The sequence below is a fragment of the Filobasidium floriforme genome (assembly GCF_021052385.1).
Source record: "Filobasidium floriforme strain CBS 6241 chromosome Unknown HD553scaffold_13, whole genome shotgun sequence".
NCBI lineage: Eukaryota > Fungi > Basidiomycota > Tremellomycetes > Filobasidiales > Filobasidiaceae > Filobasidium > Filobasidium floriforme.
This window is the reverse complement of record NW_025763634.1, coordinates 289,381-309,441: the sequence shown is the minus strand read 5'-3', so window position 1 is coordinate 309,441 and position 20,061 is coordinate 289,381. Positions and strand designations below refer to the sequence as shown.

The 20,061-nt window shown below is 52.7% G+C and overlaps 5 protein-coding genes across 5 annotated transcripts; 3 read left to right on the top strand and 2 right to left on the bottom strand.

The window, feature by feature from the left end:
• Window positions 1-1,688: 1,688 nt before the first annotated feature.
• HD553DRAFT_273168 (uncharacterized protein) lies at window positions 1,689-3,483 on the bottom strand (the record flags this gene model as incomplete). Its single annotated transcript, XM_046177808.1, has 7 exons — window positions 1,689-1,730; window positions 1,794-1,953; window positions 2,015-2,251; window positions 2,315-2,434; window positions 2,503-3,032; window positions 3,114-3,223; window positions 3,306-3,483. 7 exons carry the CDS (start codon window positions 3,481-3,483, stop codon window positions 1,689-1,691), a joined length of 1,377 nt encoding a protein of 458 aa, XP_046035961.1.
• Window positions 3,484-5,710: 2,227 nt separating this feature from the next.
• Window positions 5,711-11,070, top strand: HD553DRAFT_312684 (uncharacterized protein). Its single transcript, XM_046180122.1, has 18 exons — window positions 5,711-6,333; window positions 6,423-6,451; window positions 6,621-7,931; window positions 7,991-8,192; window positions 8,254-8,265; window positions 8,322-8,519; window positions 8,583-8,646; window positions 8,706-9,216; window positions 9,283-9,333; window positions 9,396-9,527; window positions 9,586-9,620; window positions 9,680-9,740; window positions 9,806-9,834; window positions 9,897-9,991; window positions 10,066-10,090; window positions 10,154-10,251; window positions 10,324-10,523; window positions 10,632-11,070. The coding sequence occupies exons 1-18, from the start codon at window positions 5,812-5,814 to the stop codon at window positions 10,720-10,722; spliced, it is 3,666 nt and encodes a 1,221-aa protein (XP_046035960.1). The 5' UTR covers window positions 5,711-5,811; the 3' UTR covers window positions 10,723-11,070.
• Window positions 11,071-11,415: 345 nt separating this feature from the next.
• HD553DRAFT_312680 (putative ribosomal protein L35) lies at window positions 11,416-13,077 on the top strand. Its single transcript, XM_046180121.1, has 5 exons — window positions 11,416-11,584; window positions 11,877-11,981; window positions 12,504-12,601; window positions 12,687-12,806; window positions 12,879-13,077. The coding sequence occupies exons 1-5, from the start codon at window positions 11,547-11,549 to the stop codon at window positions 12,896-12,898; spliced, it is 381 nt and encodes a 126-aa protein (XP_046035959.1). The 5' UTR covers window positions 11,416-11,546; the 3' UTR covers window positions 12,899-13,077.
• Window positions 13,078-14,395, bottom strand: HD553DRAFT_312679 (uncharacterized protein). The gene is made up of 7 exons (XM_046180120.1): window positions 14,300-14,395; window positions 14,180-14,230; window positions 13,904-14,068; window positions 13,736-13,782; window positions 13,521-13,605; window positions 13,349-13,435; window positions 13,078-13,281 (listed from the first exon to the last, which is right to left on the bottom strand). The coding sequence occupies exons 1-6, from the start codon at window positions 14,300-14,302 to the stop codon at window positions 13,367-13,369; spliced, it is 420 nt and encodes a 139-aa protein (XP_046035958.1). The 5' UTR covers window positions 14,303-14,395; the 3' UTR covers window positions 13,078-13,281; window positions 13,349-13,366.
• Window positions 14,396-14,762: 367 nt separating this feature from the next.
• Window positions 14,763-16,231, top strand: HD553DRAFT_257375 (uncharacterized protein; the record flags this gene model as incomplete). The annotated part of the gene is made up of 6 exons (XM_046177366.1): window positions 14,763-14,945; window positions 15,076-15,239; window positions 15,374-15,471; window positions 15,599-15,790; window positions 15,910-16,002; window positions 16,107-16,231. Coding segments are annotated over 6 exons (855 nt in total), but the record flags the coding sequence as incomplete, so codon positions are not given.
• Window positions 16,232-20,061: the final 3,830 nt, after the last annotated feature.

Sequence of the window (20,061 nt, the reverse complement as noted above, 5' to 3'; positions counted from 1 at the left end):
CCCTTTGTCTGGGAGAGACAGACACTGTGAGGAGTGCTGGAATTCATGATTTTGTATGCTTGTAGTCAGTTACGCTCTCCTTCTGATGAACCTGAAATTGTAATGTACAGGTGGTCTCCGGGCCAAAGGGTAAGGTGTTCCGCACAGCCTTTGTTGGGGCGAAAGATATTCCATACTGTTAAGGGTGAGCCCTGCTATGCCCTTAGTCGCTCCTCTACGCGGGACTTGTACTAGGTTCTAAGCCTACGGATTGTATAACGGATGTAGAACTATCTAATACAGTGGTATGGATAGGTCTCCACCGAAGTCCGCCGTCTATATACTCCGGTATGTTGTTGTCGGAGCGACGCGACCAGCCATCCCGGCGGTCAGCCCCGTCGATCACGTCCGTCGATCGCGTCCATAGAACATGCCCGAACCGTTCTCCCTGATAGCCTCCGTCGAGGGAGTCAATCTCTAACACATACCTATAATCGAGCTACTGTCAGTAGTGGGATGGGTTCCATCGCAACAAAGGCCACTCACTTTAAGACCGTAATCAACTTCAAGCATAGCGAAACATTCACTACCATCCTCATGATCACCGGTGACCGTGCCTGCAGTATTTGCGTCTGAAAGAGCCGAACTTGTTTATCTGTTGTCCAGGCAAATGCTCTCCATTTTACCAGTTCTTTGACAACTTCTTATTCTTCTTGATGTGCCGCATTCCTAGCCAACATATCGTGCATGAAACAACTGCAAGGTAACAATGAGCAGGGGTCAGCAGATGTGCAAGAGAAGAGTGGGAAAGCAGTGCTTACTCCTTGGCATTCTGGAGAGGTGACCCAGTGATCTCGAGGCAATTGTATCCCTTTGCCGACGTATCAAACTGTGCAAGAACCTCTCCGAGTGTGATATTCCTTGTATTAGGGGTTTAGTGCCCTCAACAAGTGCCTTTGTAAGCTGGCTCATATCCTGGACTGGTAGCTCGGTATCTTCTGTCCATCCTTCCGGCAAGAACCCTTTAGCGATGGTGCTTGGTGATGCATCGGAAGTGATGGGTGTGGATATGCTGAGTTGATAGAGGGCGGGAGTCTTGTGTAATAAGTCCAGGCCCTTGTTGGTGCGACATGGCACTGCCAGAAGAATAGTGAAAAGGGGCTTGGTGACGAATATACTGAAACACCTCACAACATTGGTCAGGAGACTGCAAATAGGTGGCCTGAATTCACGAATATCCCTTGAGCTCACTGCTGTAATACACGATACGCAGTAAGATTGGTCCGACGGCTATCTTTCGAAAGCCAAGGTGAGGTGAGCCGCGATTAGAGGGGAGGGAGGGCCAGACTAATCGAATGACAGCCGCATGACAAGTTGACACTACTATGCGCGCTACACGGGACGAAAAAGCTAGCGCAATCAATCCTTACGCGACCGCTGAAACAACCAGAATGTAATTAATCGGTTAGTCTGGTTGGGCTGTAGTATGACTTAATTTAGGCTTTGGTTGCAGGAGCCGGCGCATAGATGTTCTGTCCTGAACACATTACACGAGTTGCGATGTGACGGTGAATGACGATGTATACATCGTAAAACAAGAGCATCGATATCGGGAAGCAATTCTCGTGTCATCGTCACTGGTAAGCGCCCTGTCTCGATGTACCATCTCACGTCAGTTTCAACAGTTGCATGTCGCAGGCCATGAGGTTTCATCCAGTGATCGGCAGAAGTTGACCAATCACAGCGCAAGGCTACAAGACAGAGTCTCGTTCAGCTTGACAGCAGGATTTTTGCATCCGGAAGGCCAAACTTACTAAATCGAAGACATCCCTTCTGATGGTGAAGGAGCCTGCGCATTTGATCTCCTTGGCACCGCTCTGTTCACCGCCATTCTGTAGAACGACCTGCATGTAGAAGTTCTGAGCGGTGTTCTCGAATGCGTGTTGGCTGAACTTGGCAAAGTAGTCGACGGTCCTGTATGCCATTGACGCTTCAGTCTAATGCGAAGGAGAATCCGCATGCGGCAAAGACTTACGATGACCGGTCGAACAGTTCATAGATGAACTTGCCCTTGTTGCTGTTGGTACCCAACAAGTCGGCGCGATTCCATCCAGCGAGTCTGGCGAATTCGTCACCGACTACGCAGATCTCGCCCGTTCTGCGCCATACGGCAGTTGGCGTCCCGCTATACGAGATTAGTTTGTCCAACTCGATCAAAGTCCGCTGGAAACTCTTTTCCAAGAAGACTTCATCCTCGAACGACAAGGGCATCCTAACAAGCCGAAGGGCATATTCAGTACAACAGACGCTCTGACCCTTGCAGGCTGCGACTTACTGCAGGGCGATCAAGCTGGGTCGGAAGGCAGCCAGACTCTTTACCACGCGAAGGATACTCTTCTGGTCAAAGTTTTTGGCCAAGAATCTCATGAGCTGGTGATAGCTAACAGTATAGTCACTAAGCGTTGTAAGGAATGGATCAACAGCTGTATCATGTCCCTTGCGCAGCTGTTCATTTCAACTCACTAGGGTTCCGACACCAAGTCATACACGCTGCTGGCAGACACTTGCGTAGCGACAGACCCGAGCGTGCCAGGGGCGGGAGGTACATTGGTCCCAACGCCCACGCCAGAACCGGCATCGACTGAAAAGTCCATCATGTCGCTGTCAAGTGTGGTCTGACTGGGTACGTTGCCGCCTATCATCGATTGCGAGCCCATGGCGGCGCCTTGCCAAGCGTTCATGAATGACTCGACCCCGTTCTGTTCGGCTAGACCAGGCAGGTCGGCAAAGATCGAGTCGAGCACGGCGTATTCGAGATTTGCAGCTTGCGAGTCGAATTGGAAGCCCTGGTCCAGCGAGAGGTCGAACTCGGGCTCCCTCAGCTCCTGGCTGCCCGAATTACCGCCAGTCATCATATCATCCTCTAGATCCGGAATGTTCTGCAGCGTTGCCGCGGGCGTTGATGACTTTCGTACGACCGATGTCGTGGTTGTCGTCCCTTCCGAGGTGACTGCCGGGTTCGTCGGCGCCTTCCTCGCCCGGGCTCGTTCCCGCTTCTTCGCGTTATGTTCGGCTGCGCAAGGAGCGGATGATATCAGTCAAGCTGGAGCAAGGGTGTGCGAGACCGCGATGACAGTCGGCTCACCTAATTCTGCCTCGGTCATCAGATATTTCGCCTTTTTCCTCTGACCTTCGCAACATTGATCACCTTGACCCTTTTTGACGCAACGTGTGCAAGGCCGAGCTGTCACAAAGCAAATGACCGTATTCAGCGGTCCGCCTTTGCCCTGAAAAGTGCGTCACGGGGTTGTGGACCTCGCACTCACAATCATCACAAGTCAAATGCGCTCGTTGACATTGCAAACAGGCTTTCGCAGCCTTCTTCTTGACCGCCTTTCCACCTGAACCTCCTGCTCCACCCGCACCCGCACCTCGAGCCGAACCGGACGCTCCTACACCATCTCCGATCTGACCAGGTTGACCGGACTGTCCCCCCTGTCCCATTGACCCAGAACCTTCACCCATCCCGCTCCCAGAAGGATCTCCCAGACCCATCTGTCCACTCGCTCCCATTCCCGATCCCGCGCCCAGTCCAAACGAGCTCGTCCGAGGTAATCCAACCTTAAGAGGACTGTTCCCTTGTCCCGTTCCCGTCCCTGCAGCACTTTCCATATCCGGCATGCCAAAGTCGGTCCCTCGCTCCGAACCCGAAGGGTGCCAACCAGCCCGAGCCCCGATCTGCGCATGCACGTTGGGGTTCGCGTTCGAAGACGGTCCAGGGTATTGATATACCGAGCTGGTCGTGCTCGGTGTGCTCGCAGCATATTCCTCATTATAGTGTCCCTGTGCTTGTCCCTGCATCTGAGCCTGATTCTGATTCTGGTATTGTCCTTGACTCGCTAGTCTCGGCAAACCCGCGTCGGACGTGTACCGAGGCGGACCGGTATGTTGTATCGGAGGCATGTTCACGACCATGGGCTGCATATCGAAAGACCGACCCCCACTGCGCTGGTGACCTTGGGGATATTGATGATAACCCAGTGCTGTCCCCGCGCGAGGTCGCATATCATACCCCATCCTCATGTCCACCTCGGCTCCCATTTCTACCTTTGACCCCATCTCCGATTTCATCTGAAAAGCCCTCTGACCTCTTCCAGGTCGATTCCCAAGCTGAACCGGTCGTCGGCCATGTCCCTGCCAACTCTCAAACGGCGAGACCCACCCCGACCCCGACCCCGTTCCCGACCTCGGAACGGGTTCGAACTCTTCTTTCACCCTGACCTGTGCTGGGTTGTAGTTGTAGTTGTACGAATACGTCCTCCCACTACCACTACCACTACCACTACCCATATTCATATCTTCGTCCATATTCCCGTATTCATATCCCGTACGATCGACATTCTTGATGTCGACGTCGAGGTACGGCCTTTCACACCTCAAGACCGTCCGACTGGCCAATTGCGGGTTCATGCACTGTTCAGCGGCTGGTGAGGGGGGGATATGGTTGGACCGGAAAGGCATGTCAACGTCAACGTCGAGGTCTAGGTCGAGGTCGAGGTCTATATCCGGGTTGAGCGCCGAGTTGAAGTTCGAGTTGGCGTAGTAGTCGGAGAAGAGATCGAGGTCGAGGTCGTGGTCGAGGTAAGAAGGGCGAGCGGCACAACACCGATGACGATAAAGCCCACGATGGTGATCCGGGGACGATCCTATTGAAGATGCCCTAGTCCGTACCCTATTACTGATTCCGGTCCGTGAACTTCGACCGCAGGAAATGTTCCTACACCTCGTCGTCCAGTGGCTAGCAGGAACACCTGCGGGATGAAAGCCCGGACTTGGGGGTCGGCTTCGTTGTCGATCTCTGGTCGGGTTCGACCGGGATGCGGTTGCAGGCACGATTGTCAAGTTGGCTAGTCCCAGGACGAGACGAGACGCTGGATTTGTCGTTGTTGCGGAAATGGACGTTGATGTTGAGGTCGACGGTGTAGAGAATGAGGAAGAACACCTCGATGGTTCAACCTCGCCTTCTAATGTTGATGATGTTAGGCGCCCGGAGATGAGGTGAAACAACGAACGACGGATTGGAAGAAAGCACCGGGCCGAAAAGGAGGAGTTGAGCCAGAACGAAAGAAGTAAGCGAGGATGATCAGGTTTGTGGTGAGAAACGGAGTTTTGTAGTCGTGGTCGGTAAGGCTGTGTGCTTACCGTTCGAGGAGGTGAGCTGGTCTTCCTGAGGCATGATCGACGAGCAGATACAGCGGAGAACGGGATCGGTGCAAAAGTTGATCGTCCTTCTTGTTCTTCTGATCTGTGTCTCTGGTGTTCCTGTGCTAGGGAAGCCAGAGCTGTGTACAGAGAGGCGGGGGAGGTTGCAGGTTGGTCGATGATTTGTAGTTTTGGCGAGGTTGATTTGTACTTTTAGTCGTGTTCGAAACTACAAATCAACCTCAACGCTCGCTCGCTCTACAAATCAACCCCCCACCCTCGATTTGTATTAAATCCCCATTCGGAAGCTGATTTACTTCCGGGAGTACATGCATCACGTAATTTGATACGTCACCCCGGTCATCGGTCCGTTGCTTCCGTTCCTGATCATTTCATTTGATTCCGTCGACGGATGCTCTCTCCCTCGGCTTGAACCGAGAATAGTTGTGTGACTGGGCGATGAACGATGAAGAGTGACGTCGATCGAACCACAAGTTCACACGAGATCGGGAGACGGTAGACTGTTGTATATATATCAGCTACCACAAAGCACGTCGTCACATGTACCGTTCATAGCCAGCTAGTAGCTCAATCTGATCTGCGATCTGCATACACCCACCCACCCTCAAGATGCCCTCGACCTCCCCCTCTCCCTCATCGGACCAACCCGACTTTTCCCGCTTCTCGACCCCTATCTGGCCCAAATCGCATACCATCCACAAGACCCACTCGGACCTCTCTTCATACCCCTATGCGACCCAGAAAGACCTGGACGAAGAACCTTCCACCCTCTTGCGTCGGCATCATCCGTTGAAGCAGAGCGGGGATGGCACGGGGAGATTAGCCGGGACGCATGGGAGGTCGGATTACGTGCATTCGGACGATCCTTCTTCCGTCGGGAGTCACCTCTTGAACCGCCCGGACGATGTCGGCAAAGACGTACTGGGGACGCTACAGGGCCGATCACCTAAAGGTTCCCAGAAGTGGAGTTCCCAGCAGGTCGAGCGGGTCAAGCGGTTGTTGGAACGAGCTCAGGGGACGGGGAAGGATCGGGACGAAGCCCTGCAAGCTTTATTCGATGATCCCGCACTGTGTCTGAGTATAAGGGAGGTCAAGGAGTTGGTCAAGGATTGGAAGTTGGAGGATCCGTTGGTGAGTGTTTTTCTTCTGTCTGGGGGAAGATCAGGAATTGGGTCTGGTCCTGTCAGACTAATTGATCGATTTCGTGGCTGGGGGAATAGCTGTACGGCGCAGCGCGTTACGTTCTCCCGTAAGTCGAACGCTATTTACTTCTCCCTAGTCATGGTCCGGTACAACTAATCTGATCTAATCTTCCATCCTTGCCTCGTTATGATCCTCACGTCGATCCTGACATATCCCGTCACGTCGCAAACGACATATTACGATGTGATCCGACCAATCGCGTCGGGCGTATTTAGGACGACGGAAAAGTCGATCAAGAACCAGGAATGGCCTGGGAAGGCTGAACAGGAGCGGGAGGCGGAGCAGAAGAAGAAGGAGAAGGAGAAAGAGAAAGAGAAAGAGAAGGGCGAAGGGGATGAGAAGAAGGGAGATGGGAAGGAGGGCGGGAAGAAGGAGGATGATAAAGAAGAAGGTCAAGATAACGAGAAGGGGAAGGAGAAGGACCAGGATCCGAAGAAACAGAACGGCCAAGAAACTGGAGACAAGAAGAAAACTGCCCAAGAGCCCAAATCTGAGACGAAGCCCGAGGACGCCAACCAAAAGTCCGCCCCTGGGGATGACGACAAGTCCAACGACCAAGAAAACGGCGATCCGGACATGTTCGACAACCTCTCCGAGGGTGAAAAGAAATGGTTCAAGAAGTTCATCGAAGAGATGGACTTTTTCGAAAACTTGAAGAACGATCCGGGGGTGGCCTCGACGGCTTTTGGGAAGCATGGGTTGAAAGCGCTTCAAGAGGATTTCAAGCCCGAGATTGAGGATCTAGATGGGAAAGACGCGGTGGACGTGATAGAGGCGGCCAGGCAGGAGAGAAAGTTGCGGTTCACCGAACAGGCTGCTATGCGGGTTCAGCTGGATGATCAGTTCACTCCCGATTCGTGGATCCCAAGGTCGGATCATTTACTGAGGCTCACTGGGAAGCACCCGATGAATGCCGAGGCGAACATGACGGAGCTCTTCGATGCCGGCTTGATCACCCCAACCAAGCTGCACTATATCCGGAACCACGGAGCGGTCCCCCGACTCGCTTGGGAGACGCATACTTTGGAAATATTTTCCGATCCCCCAGGCTTGATCGACCCGATCGAGCTATCCATGGACGATATAGTACAACAGTTCACGCCGATCGAGATCCCGGTGACGCTGGCTTGTGATGGGAATCGACGAAAGGAAGTCAACATGATCAAGCAGAGCGGAGGCTTCGGATGGAGCGCGGCGGGTGTGTCCACTTGTATGTGGACCGGAGCGCTCTTGAGGGATATTCTCCTCAAACAGAACCTCAAGGAGAGGCCCGGCGATGAGAGGTGGTACCTGAACTACGAGGGCGCGGATGAGCCGTCGGAGGGCAAGTATGCGACGTCGATCCCCCTCTCATACGTGATGGACGAGACCAACGACGTGATGCTAGCTTATGGTATCAATGGAGCACCGCTACAACCCGACCATGGATACCCCTTGCGATCGATCATCCCGTCGTTCGTCGGTGGTCGATGCGTCAAGTGGCTCAAAAAGGTCTGGATCAGCAAGAAGCCCAACCAATCCCATTAGTAAGCAAGGCTCAGATCCATGCGAGGCGGAACGCAAACTGATCAGTGTTTCGGCACAGCCATCGATGGGACAATCGAGTGGTACCGTCCTTCATCACGTCGAAGCGGGATCCAATGGCAAAGGCGTTCTTCCACAGTGATAGTCATACCCTCTTGTTGGAGCAGTGTCTACAGTCGGTTATCACCCGTCCCGCCCATGGGCAATACATCCCATTGGATGGCGAGGCGGATGGCCTTAAAGGCCTGGAGCGCAAGATCGAGGTGAGCGGTTGGACAGACTCCGCATCGCCAGCTCGAGACGCTGACTATTTGTCTTGTGTAGATTGCTGGCTATGTAAGTTGCTGATCTAAAGTGATTCGAATCGGCTCAGCTGAAACTTCGTTTGTCAGGCGTACCATGGAGGAGGTATCCAGGTGCAGAAGATCGAGCTCTCCCTAGACAACGGCAAAACCTGGCGCTTCTGTTTCCGGAAAATGCTGGACAAGCCTATGAGACACGGGAACAAGTTTTGGGCCTGGTGTCATTGGTCTTGTGAGGTCACGGTCGGAGAGCTCTCCAATTCGTCCGAGATCATCGTTCGCGCTTTCGTGAGTGCGACGTGAGCAGTAGTAAGGATGAACGAGTTCTGATGTCGTTCACATCGCATCTAGGATGCCATGAAGAGCAGCCAACCGGAACACATCACCTGGAATCTGCTGGGCATGATGAACAACGGTCAGACTTGTTGTCGAATCCGGATTACCACAAGATGCTGATTCATCAAGGTCTTGCAGCCTGGTACCGAGTTCGACCCGAGCTGCAGAACGACCCTTCGACCGGTCAGCCGGCTCTGTTCTTCCGTCACCCTGTCGCACCTGGTGCAGGTGATGATGGCTGGATGAAGCCCAGCGAGGCCGAGCAAGTCAAGGCCGAGGCATCCAAAAAGCAAACGGGAGACGAGAAGCAGTTCACCCTAGAAGAGATCGAGAAACACAACAAACCTGACGACGCGTGGATCATCATCGATAACAAGGTGTACGACGTCAGTTCGCTGACCGGTCCTGGATCTTGGCATCCCGGTGGAGCCGCAGCCATCTTGACATATGCTGGAAAAGCCACCGTCGACTGCTCGAATGATTACAACGCCATTCACGATGGATACGCAAACGAACAGCGGGACAAGCTGTTTATCGGCGTTCTGAGCGAGAAGGGTGTTAACGCCCTCAAGGAGGATGCTGAGCGGGCAAAGAAGGTGCAAGCGAAGGTGAAGAAGGAACGGGCCGATTTCGCACTGAAGCCGTACAGGTACGGGTTTCTAGCCAAAATATACTACTAGCGAGTATCGGCTGACGCTGATGTTTCTTTATACAGCTTCACGGCTGCAACCTTGATCAAACGCAAAGAGATCAGCAAGGACACTCGGTAGGCTGCAACATCGCACCATTCCCTGTGCCGCTGCTGAATAACGTCATCTGCGCTTCCAGCATCTACACCTTCGAGCTGCCTAAACGACCGGATGGAAAGCATGGTCGACTAGGTTTGCCGATCGGGAACCATGTCCAGATCGCGTTCCACTGTGCCGATGGAGTGGTGACCAGGCCGTATACACCGACCAGGTGAGTCGAGATCCTTCCATTACGAAGGAGTCAGCTTCTCAATGCCATGGTTTCACAGGCCCGTCACGGCAGACGAGGAAGACGGAACTTTCGGCAAGTATCGCTTGTGTTTTCAGGCTACTCCGCCAAAGCTGACTTCGTCTGCACTATAGATTTGCTCATCAAGAGTTACTTCCCGAGTGCGGACTCCAAATTCCCTCCAGGTGGCACACTGTACGTATCGGAGGCTGACGACCCAAGCGCTCAAGACTCATCTCATTGACGGTCCCACGTCACAGCTCGAACTATGTCGACTGCATGCAGATAGGTATGTTTTTCACCGTGCGGTACGATTATTACCTCCCCATTGACAAGCCTTTTTTCATACAGGCGAAGATATCGACATCCGTCTGGGACCGTCGGACATCACCTACCTGGGCAAGGGCAAATTCAAGATCAACGACAAAGACTACCAATTTGACAAGGTCAGTGGTAGCCCTGGCGGACGCCTCTACGACGTACTTGCAACTGACGAGATCATGATTACGCTTGTTGACAGTTGAACCTGGTGGCCGGTGGTTCAGGTGAGCATCTGAGGTAGGCACGTTATGTATTGCTCCACAATGTGCTGACGCTACGCTGTTCAGGTCTTACGCCCCACTGGCAGTTAATTCATTCCATCTTGAAGAACACCAAAGACGACCATACTCAGATCAAGATGGTAGACGCTAACAGCGGTCTTTCCGTATGTCACATCACTCAGTGCCTGAATTCTGTTTCGACGTGACTGACTTTTCGGAACAACCATCGACTGCAGGACATTCTGATGTTCGACGAGCTCAAAGATTATGCTCAGAGATACCCCGACCAATTCCAACCCTGGTTTACGCTCAGTCATCCGCCAGAGCCGAAAGATAACGGAGGCAAGGATTGGGAATACTCGACGGGTCACTTGGACGAAAATGTCGTCAAGGAGAGGTTCTTTGCGCCTGACGGGGACAAGGTCGGCACGTTCTTGTGAGTCGCTGCACTGCTGCTTTTGCTGTTAGCGCGCGTTTCAAGATGACAGTGGGCTGATCATGTCTCGTGGACATCCTCATCGACTCGTTACATGGGACAATTAAGGTGTGGGCCTCCCGGATTGATCGAGCATGGTGCGATGCCGCCCTTGAAAGCTTGGGGGTTCAAGGATGGGGAGACGCTGTTCGGATTCTGAGCGGAAAGGACTGGTCTCGTGTATCGTTCTGGGAGTCACAGAGTGTACAAAGCGAAGAATAACAAAATGTTTAGGTTGTATCGGCGACGTTATTAGTATATCACTATCAAATGGGATTGCTATGACAACGAGTTCGCAGGTTTGGCAACAGGATCTGAGATGGGGAGGAGATTTGCAAGGAACGCTAGCGTAGGGTAGAGCACTCCGGCTAGACGCCGAGAGCGTGTTCGCCTTCAACAACGCTGGTCTATACCTGGAATCGATCCGCGCAGTCACTTTAAGCTCTGAAGCATTTCGCCACACTCGCTGCCTATTCAGGTCGAGATCGAAACCGGACGTAGAATGATCATCGTCAGAACGTGTAATCGGCGATAAGAGGCGCGCGCTTTTACGTGGCCAGACAGCGGATCGAAGCGGAGTCGATTAGGCTCGAGACTCGCGAGGCGTCGCGTTCGGAAAACTTGTCAGGCTCGACACCCTTTCTCCTCGCAGATTGTCAGGCTCGCACGCTTTCTCTCTCGTTCTCTCTCTCGCTCGTTGGCGACCACCTCGCTCCGGCCTCTCGGAGCGACGAACCACAGCCCAGCCCAGCAGCAAGTTCAGATCGACCACCTCGTTCAGCCAAAATCTTCCACTCCGCACCCATACCCGCCTTTGACCCTTCTTCGTTCCTCTTTACCTCGGCAACCACTCGACCCCCAAAAAAAGGAAGAAGTGTGAGATACACAGACGCTAGATATACACGCACCTCTTTCGACCAGGACACTCAGACGCGGTTGCGACTTTTTCTCTCTCTTGTTGTTTCGGGAAATACAGTTTTCAAGATGTCCACCAAGATCCGTGCCTTCGAGCTGCAGAGCAAGTGCGTATCGCTGCGTCCTCGACGGAAAGAGGGAGATCTCGGAGAGCTGTCGGAACGGGAGATGTGGGGGAATACATCTCGCCGTGGCAGCGGAGATTCAGGAGAGATGGGTGATTAGCCAGGAAGACTGCAGTTGCTGACTGAATCTCTGCTTCTCTCGTCTTTACAATATCCTGTCTCAAATTCATACTCCAATTCGCCTACATCTCCTCTCAACCAAACCACAAACGCAACTCGAATCAACTCCTCCCCTCCTCATTTACCTTCACGAACAACCACCTTGATCCCGCAGGAACAAGTCCGACCTCCTCACCCAGCTCGATGAACTTAAGACCGAGTTGGCTTCCCTGAGGGTCGCCAAGATCGCCGGTGGATCGGCCAACAAGCTCGGAAAGATGTGAGGCGGTTTTCCTTTCCTGCTCGATGGGGACGCTTGGTCTTCGAGGAACTCCGGGGTACGAGGTGCGGTGCTGCGCGAACGCGGTGCAAGTCGTCAGGAGCATGGTGCCAGGTGCAAATCGGATCGGATGGATGGATAGCGGAAAGGCTAGGGTCGACATGGATGGAAGACAGGGATATCGAGATCGAGAAAAGAAAGAGGGTGGACGACATCAGCCCTGAGGAAACCGCACATGTAGCGGCAATGGCCAAAGAACCGAGACAAGACGACGAGGTTGGTCATGCAGGCTGTGCAAGGAACGCCTCTGAAGCTACATCAAGGACGGCATACCTCGAGAATACGAGCATACTCAACACTATCGAACGGACCCGACCTAGAAGCATCTGGCTTCCCACCTGCACTTGCACCACACGCACGCACCGCGCACCCATACTTTCACCTCCCCGAGCGACCAAGGCCTCAACGAGAAGCCCGGTAACGGCCCAGCTGACTGTGACGATCTTGCTCTTCTTTTTGTAGCAACGGTGTCCGAAAGTCTATCGCCCGAGTCTTGACCGTCATCAACCAGAAGCAGAGGCAGAACGTCAGGGAGTTGTACAAGAGCAAGAACGCCAAGTGTGAGTACACCACCTTGTGCCCTCTCGCTACATTCGAGAGGCATCGCAGTTGTTGACCGTGAGCGAATCGATGATGCCCCGGCAGACCTTCCCCTCGACCTCCGATACAAGAAGACCAGGGCTATCCGACGACGATTGACCAAGCACGAGTCCCACCTTATCACCGAGAAGCAGCACAAGAAGGACATCCACTTCCCCAAGAGGAGTGAGTCTGCAACCTGGAATACCGCACAAAGGACGGCAACTGATGGTCTTTTTCTACCCGTATTTCCTGCAGAGTACGCTCTCAAGGCCTAAACCGGTCGTGACAAGCGACAAGGGATGCGATTCGAGGGGCTGAGAGGGGGATAGGCTGGAAGACGAGAGGAGTTTGACTGTGTAAACCCACGTATTTCCGTGCTTGTTCCTTTTCTTTTTCCTTTGATGGGTGTATGTGATGTGATGATCCATGTCATATACGGGTGGACGCACGTACAGCTTGCCAAGACTGTCATGGACGACCTGATGCGTACAGACACACGAGTTGTGCGACTCGACCTGCTCGTTCGACTTGATCGGTTTTGTACGCTGTCAAACACCGGCATGAGTACAGTATGCATCTCCGGGTGTCCCGCTCGCCGAACGAAAACGTGAAACAAAATCACAAATACAACATCTGGCTACTGATCCTTCAATTTCACCTATTTTGCGCACTGCGATCTCAATCTATCTCCGCCGCTTGGCTGGATCTTGAGGGTATAAACTCACACGACAGATTGAGGGTGTCTAGCCGAGCAACTTGGAGTTGATGATCTCTTCCGTGAAACCTTCTGCTCCGTCCCTGACTTCGATGACCTGGGAGTTGAAGCGTTCTCGGTATCAGCCGTCGTTCTCGTAAGAGATAAAGAGGATGAGATACGGCGCGAGGGCGGGGGCGTACCTTGGAACACTCGGCGACCTGTGCGAATTGCGGCAAGCCGGACGTGTGGAGCATCATCAGTTCTGTCGGGGAAGATGAGGGAGCCCTGCGAGTGTGGCAAAGGGGATTCTTCTTTCAGTATTATTGTCAGACCGAGTCTGCAGTCAGAGTCGGGTTTGGAGGAGAGCTAGGGGAGGTCATGCGAAGGAGAGAAGGGATCAAAGCGGGGGACTGACCAGTTGATGAGTACGAGCGGGTATGAGACTCGGCCGTCCTTGTGCGTCTGTGCATATCGAAACCCGAATGAAATCAAGTCAAGCTCAGAAACAGTCAACGTCTTTCGTTTCGCCAAACGCGACGTGTATCGCCAGCCGCAGCGACCCTTCGAATGTTCAAAAACTCACCAACGCATGACTCAGTACGATATACCTAGGCGCGTTCTCCGGCAACTCTTCCCCTATCTCCTCTATGGACCCTTCGAGCTCCTCGTCTACCTGCATGGACAGGGTCTTTTTGTCGATCTTGACCGAGATGGCCTTGGTGGATTTCGAGGGTTTGAAGCGGAATTTCTACGTGGTCCGTTTCAGGGGTATCGGAGTGAGTGGGACGGGAAGTCAACAGAATGAGTTGATAGTCAGGTGATAGGGATCGAGGTCTGATTGCAGAGAGCTGGGACTGACCTTGACGGCATCTTTGACGGTCACGGGGAGGTCAACGGTGGTTGATTGAGACTGCGAGGCGGGTCGGAACGGGTCAGTCTTTGTGTCGCGTCTGACCGTGACTGTTAGTGTTCAACACACCATGATCAAAACTCTTTTGTAAGTGTGTATGTATGTGTGCGTGTGTGTATATAGATATATAGGCTATCGATGTTGGTCGGTGGGTATGATACGCACTGATAGCACTGACAACCTGCTGCTGCTGCTGCTACCTCTAGACGTCATCCCCCCCGGTTACTGACCTGCCCATATACAGTTACGTAAGCAACAATGATGTTACGTGATTAGCTAATCGTGTACGCGTCGCCCTGACCACGCCCTGCTCGTACCCGGATGTCTCTCTTGATCGCAAGCTATGCACACTATGCAAGAGCGACTCGACTGGTTACTACTGCAGTCAGCCGTCAGCCATCTATCAAGGCTGCAGAGTCCACTCACACAGGCCGCCAGCTCTCGTCAAGCACACCTTTTCGCGTAGCATTCCTGACGCCAACCCTCTCTCTTTCCGGCTAACCCTATTCGACCTCGGATCAACCTTCCCACCATGTCCTTCCTCCTCAAACCCCTCGCCTTCATCTCGACCTCGGCCATCTCTCTCCTCGGACTCGTCTCTACCCGGTCGAAGAAGGCGAGGTATTACTTCCACCTCACGCTGTATTTCAGCACGATGGGTCTCTGTAGCGTCTTGGGGGTCGTTTATAGTATCGCCTTGTCGCTCGTCGGGCAGGTGAGTCGGGGGGTGCCGGTCGAAACTAGATTATACCGATATGGACGTACTGATTCTGAATAACCCATATCTCTCTCTCTCTTCCCCTTCTCTCCTCTTCACCGCCTTACGAACTCCGACCCCCCCACAGCGCCTGAACATCAACTACCTAACAGCCCGTTCGTTCTATTACCTCTGTTACCCCCTGATCGGTATCAAGCTCGAAGTAGAGGGCAGGGAACACTTGGACGGGCTGATGACCTTGGGGGAGAATGGAAAGGCTCAGAGCGCGGTCTTGGTCGGGAATCATCAGAGGTGAGTCGTGGTTATGGTTATAGTTGTAGTTATAGATTGGAAGGTAGCTTTGGGCTTGGACGATGGGTCGTGGTCGGGATCCTATGGAGTAAGCTGATGACAATCTCGATATCTGTTTTCGTGTATGTGTACAGTTTCCTGGACATCTTGTACCTCGGGAGGATCTTCCCCAAGCGGGCGGTGATTATGGCCAAGAAGGAACTACGATGGGCTCCTCTGCTCGGACAATACCGTCAGTCATCCTCGCCTCACCTATCCTGCTTGAATTTGTTACTAAACGCATCAATGACAATTCGCCTTTCTCCTCAATCTCCATCCTACCTATATTGTTTTCTAATACAATAACTTGCAACCTACAGTGACCCTCTCCGGAGCCGTCATGGTCGACCGCAAGAACAGCAAAGACGCCGTCAAGATGATGCACCACGTCGGGGAGGACATGAAGCGCAAGGGCGTCTCGCTCTGGATCTTTCCCGAGGGGACGAGGAGCCTGAGGAAGGAGGACGAGTTGTTGCCGTTCAAAAAGGGGGCGTTCCACCTGGCCGTCCAAGGTGAGTTCAGATGCCAGTCGAGGGGTCAAGGGTTAGGGGTTGCCCGTGCGGGGAGCGAGGTGTCTGGGTTTTGAGGGGGAAGCCGGAACTGACTTGACGTGGATTTCGGGGGGTTCCAGCGGCGGTCCCGGTCGTACCCGTCGTTTGTGAGAATTATCATAGGTTGTTCGATGGGAAACGGATGTTTGAACGGGGAACCTTGAAGATCAAAAGTGAGTCGGCCTCGACTTGGAATTCCCACAGCTGAGCTCCGGCTCACATCTTTCATTTTCGCCATCACGTTACTATCTACCCTCACTCGGCTTCGACTTGTTAGTCCTACCGCCCATCTCCACCCAAGGACTCTCTAGCGAGGACGTCGGTCAGCTAGCTCAAGACGTCCGAGAGAGCATGATGACCACCTTGAAAGACCTATCGGCCGCGTCCCGTGCGTCATCTTCCTCTTCGAGCAGCTTGGAATCGGACGAGACGGCCCTCTTGCCCAAAGATCACAAGGACAAGGAAACGGTCAAGTCCAAGGGATATGGGACGGGAGAACTCCGACGTCGAAACTCTCCAGCTTCAGGGGCTGCTTCCGTATCGGACACGCCTATGGGCAAGGGAAAGGCGGACAAGCAAGAGGTGGCAGAGACGGGATCGGTCGATGGGCCAGGCGGGGTGATGGCTGGGGCTCTGGACGCCGTCAAAGGAGAGTCCGCCACATCGAGCAAGGCTGGACAGGCGGATGAGGAGGAGAGTGATGATGGTGCCGTTCTGGTCGGTCGGCCGGAGGACGAGTAGGGGGTTCGGTCGGGTCTTGAGTGCTTGAGGAGAGGGGGAGATGTGTGCGCGTCGGAGTCCAGCGAGAGAATCACATATCATTTAGTTATAACGTATATATTTGCATGTTTCGAGATGGGAATTTCACAACGCGATTGGAACAGCTTCTTGGCCCGTCTCGATGACCGCGCTTGTGAATGATTCAAGCGATGTAGTTTGATCATCCCATGGTTCATAGTCCGTCTGAGCGTGAACCTACCTGTATGCCGGTCCTGTGCTTCTCGACATGATGCGGTTTTGAAACCCAATGTGAGCCAATGCCTCAGACTGTTTCCAAGTTCCTTTTCAAATCTGTGTCCTAACGTTTGCGCTCGTGGAACTTATAGACCGCTCGGACGTTCCACTGGTCGAGCTGTCATTCCGCTCCGCAGTTCTCCCCCATACAGACCTTCTAAAGAGGGTCTTGATGATGCTCCGCCTGTGCGGATAGATTAAAATGTGATCCGGCGATAATCTTGGCGCAGAGAGAGCGAGTCTAAAAACTGTTCGTATTCGCCCTACTGAACGCTAGCGGAACGAGAGAAGTAGCACAATTGAACGCCTTGAGAGCGGGGCTTATAAAGGTAGTTCGGAGTAGTAGGAGAGGGCAAAAAGGGGGCTCTGGGCGCGTGTGGAGCATCGCTCTATCGTCAAGTCTCGAACCATGTCTCTCAGTCTCTCCCGGACGAGACTGAGGTTAGCAGCGATCCCATCAAAAACGTCTACATACCCCTATCACATCAGATGAGGGCATTGCTAACTCCCAAAAATACACTTGGTCAAAAGGGTAGTCTGATTGAACCCTTGTAGATCCGCAGGAACTTGATTTAGCCTGAGATCCTTGCAATTCTTGACCTTGCATAGGTGATCTTCCTTGCACAGGGTGTAGGTGGTTCGGTTCTCAAGTCTCGGACAGAGGTCGGTTTTGCGGTGATTGCCATGCAGAACCTGGACAACGCCTGGTCTTGCGCAGAAATCACAACGAGGTTGGGGTTGGGGTTGGGGAGGAAACATGGTGGGCCGTAAACATCGTCGCCACAATGAGAGACAACTTGGCTTGTCATGGCGCATCTTACGAGTTAGTGCAATGGCACCAGGTGATTCTGGTGTTTCATCAGGCCGGTCACGCACTACAACCAGCAATTCGGCTTTATCCAGTGCCAAATTGCTACCCACTGCTGCTCGACTGACGCTAATCACATCTGGCTGGAAAGGTTCCTGCTGAAAGCCGAAAAGAAGAGCAATTCTCTTCAGGAAGTCAAGAGGCAGCGTCAGCTACAAAAGGTTTCCCGGACTTCGAACAGAGCAAAATCAGAACGAGAACGAGACGAGGTATGCTAGCGATACCCACTACTGAGTCTGTTGCCGCCCTTTCATCTCATATCGTGACCCGCTCTATCTCCTACTTAATGTTATGTTGCGCGCTGGAGTATTGAAGAGCACATGAACATTACTAAAATCTACTTCAGTGTGTGTCAGTCGGTAATTAAGCAACGCAGCCGGGATCTGTTGAGAAGAAGGTTGCTTACGTTTCTACCTTGCGAACCAACGCGATTGTAAGTAAGCCGTCAGGGTCGCAAACTATCTCTTGTACCACTTGTTTTACGGTTTGCAATCCAGAATCATCAGGTCTCACCATACCAATCAGCCTACGAAGACCGGGTAGAAAACCCACAATCCAGTCGTGGTCGACCTAATTACTCTTTGCCGGGAGCAGCGCTCAATCTTGGCTAATCATTGGTGGACAAATCTGCTTTACTGGTATTCCATTTACAAGGAAGCAAAGAAGAACGTCTAACGGATAATGGATGAGGTGGCTTGGTTTCCAGGTGTCTTTCGAGTGATTTCCGGCGCAACACTTAGCGACATATGAACTTTTCAAATCCGAGATGACATTACGTGCATTACAAGATATGTAGATGTGCATGCACATACATCAACTTGACCTCGTCATCCTGACCGCCGTTTCCTGCCTGAAAGGCTTCAAAACGATCCCAATGAGCCTCGAGAACTCCCTCGTTATCACCTTTCAGTCTGCGCTCACGCCCCTCGCTGACCATCCTCGCCTTCCTGACCGCCAATTGTATGGGGGACCATCCTAGGGATTCCCATGGCGCCGTTCTTGTGCGCTTGCAGGGCTAACCGAGGTATCAGTCTGCCTCCTCTGACTACATAGTTGAGAAGCTGATGATAGTCAATCCTCACAACATGCTCTGGCGTAAGGGACCATCTTCATTCGATGACAAGACCCGCTAAAGCCAGCTCTTTCTGCTTGCCGGACTCGACGTAACGCTGAAATCTAGGCCGACAATGATGTAGGACATAGCATCATAGATACACAGAAGCAGTTGATTCGCTTCCGCTTATTATTGAATGGTCTGTTCTGCTTTTCAGCTTGGACCATGCTTAGTTTCACGTCGCGTTTCAGCGCTTGACCGGATTGACGGCAAGCGCATGTTTTGGGCTTTTGGCGCGTTCAGCCACCAAGCGCGATCACCGCTGTCCGAACCCTCGCCTCAAACTGGCAGGATCTACCAAGAGATATCCTACGATCCAACAGTTGACTGACGTTCCCCGTAGATCCCGTCGAGGGTCGAAACCTTCTTGAACAGAGAAGAAAAAGCCTTGAGCGCAACAGATACAAGGGACCAGGATCGACCGATTGACATTTTGCTTGTTTTGTCGACGTGGCGATGAACGGCGGACCAATACTCCCGAGCTGCGTACGGGATCATGGCCTGTTATCAAGGAAGCAGCAAACATATCCCAAAGAATGTATCGGCGGGATAATGACTCTCTAGGCCAAACCCCAAAAGTCCTTGGGAACAACCAGTCTCGGATATCCCGCTAGACCTTTCTGCTCAGTTACCGCCCAGTTCCTTCTTGTTGAACCTGTTTAGGTATTCGGCACGATCCTCGGCTTTTGTAATCAGGCACTTGAATGTTACGAAGTTACCGACGTCCGCCTCTTTGAGATCAGAAACTCTTCTGTGAACGTTGCTGCCGACCATCCTAGGCTCACAATGGTTTTATGCCATATTCGAGTCCGTTTCAGGTCGAGTTGTCGTGCAATTTGCGAGGGAAGGTGAAGGGGGGAAGGGAGGGGGGGGTTTGAGAGGGTCAGATGAGGGGAAAGTTGGTCGGTTATTGTTATTTGTTGCGTCTTGACTTGTCATTTGTTTTATTTTGTAGTGACCTGTTGCTCAGGTTGTTGGGGTATTGCGATCGAAGTTGTGTCTGTTTTGTATTTATGGGCTTGACCCCCCAGCCCGGGGTATGCAGTTTTGTTTCTCTTTGTCTTTTCCATGGGTTATGCTTGTTGTTCCAGGTTCTAATTGTGATATGGACTTGCCGCTCGAGCTCTCTGCAAATTTGTATCAGCCCTTCACTTTTAGATTCGCAAGTCTTTGGACACTCGTCTCGGATTTGCATTGTATAACTTACAAATGACATCCTGTCTGCAAACTCGTCAC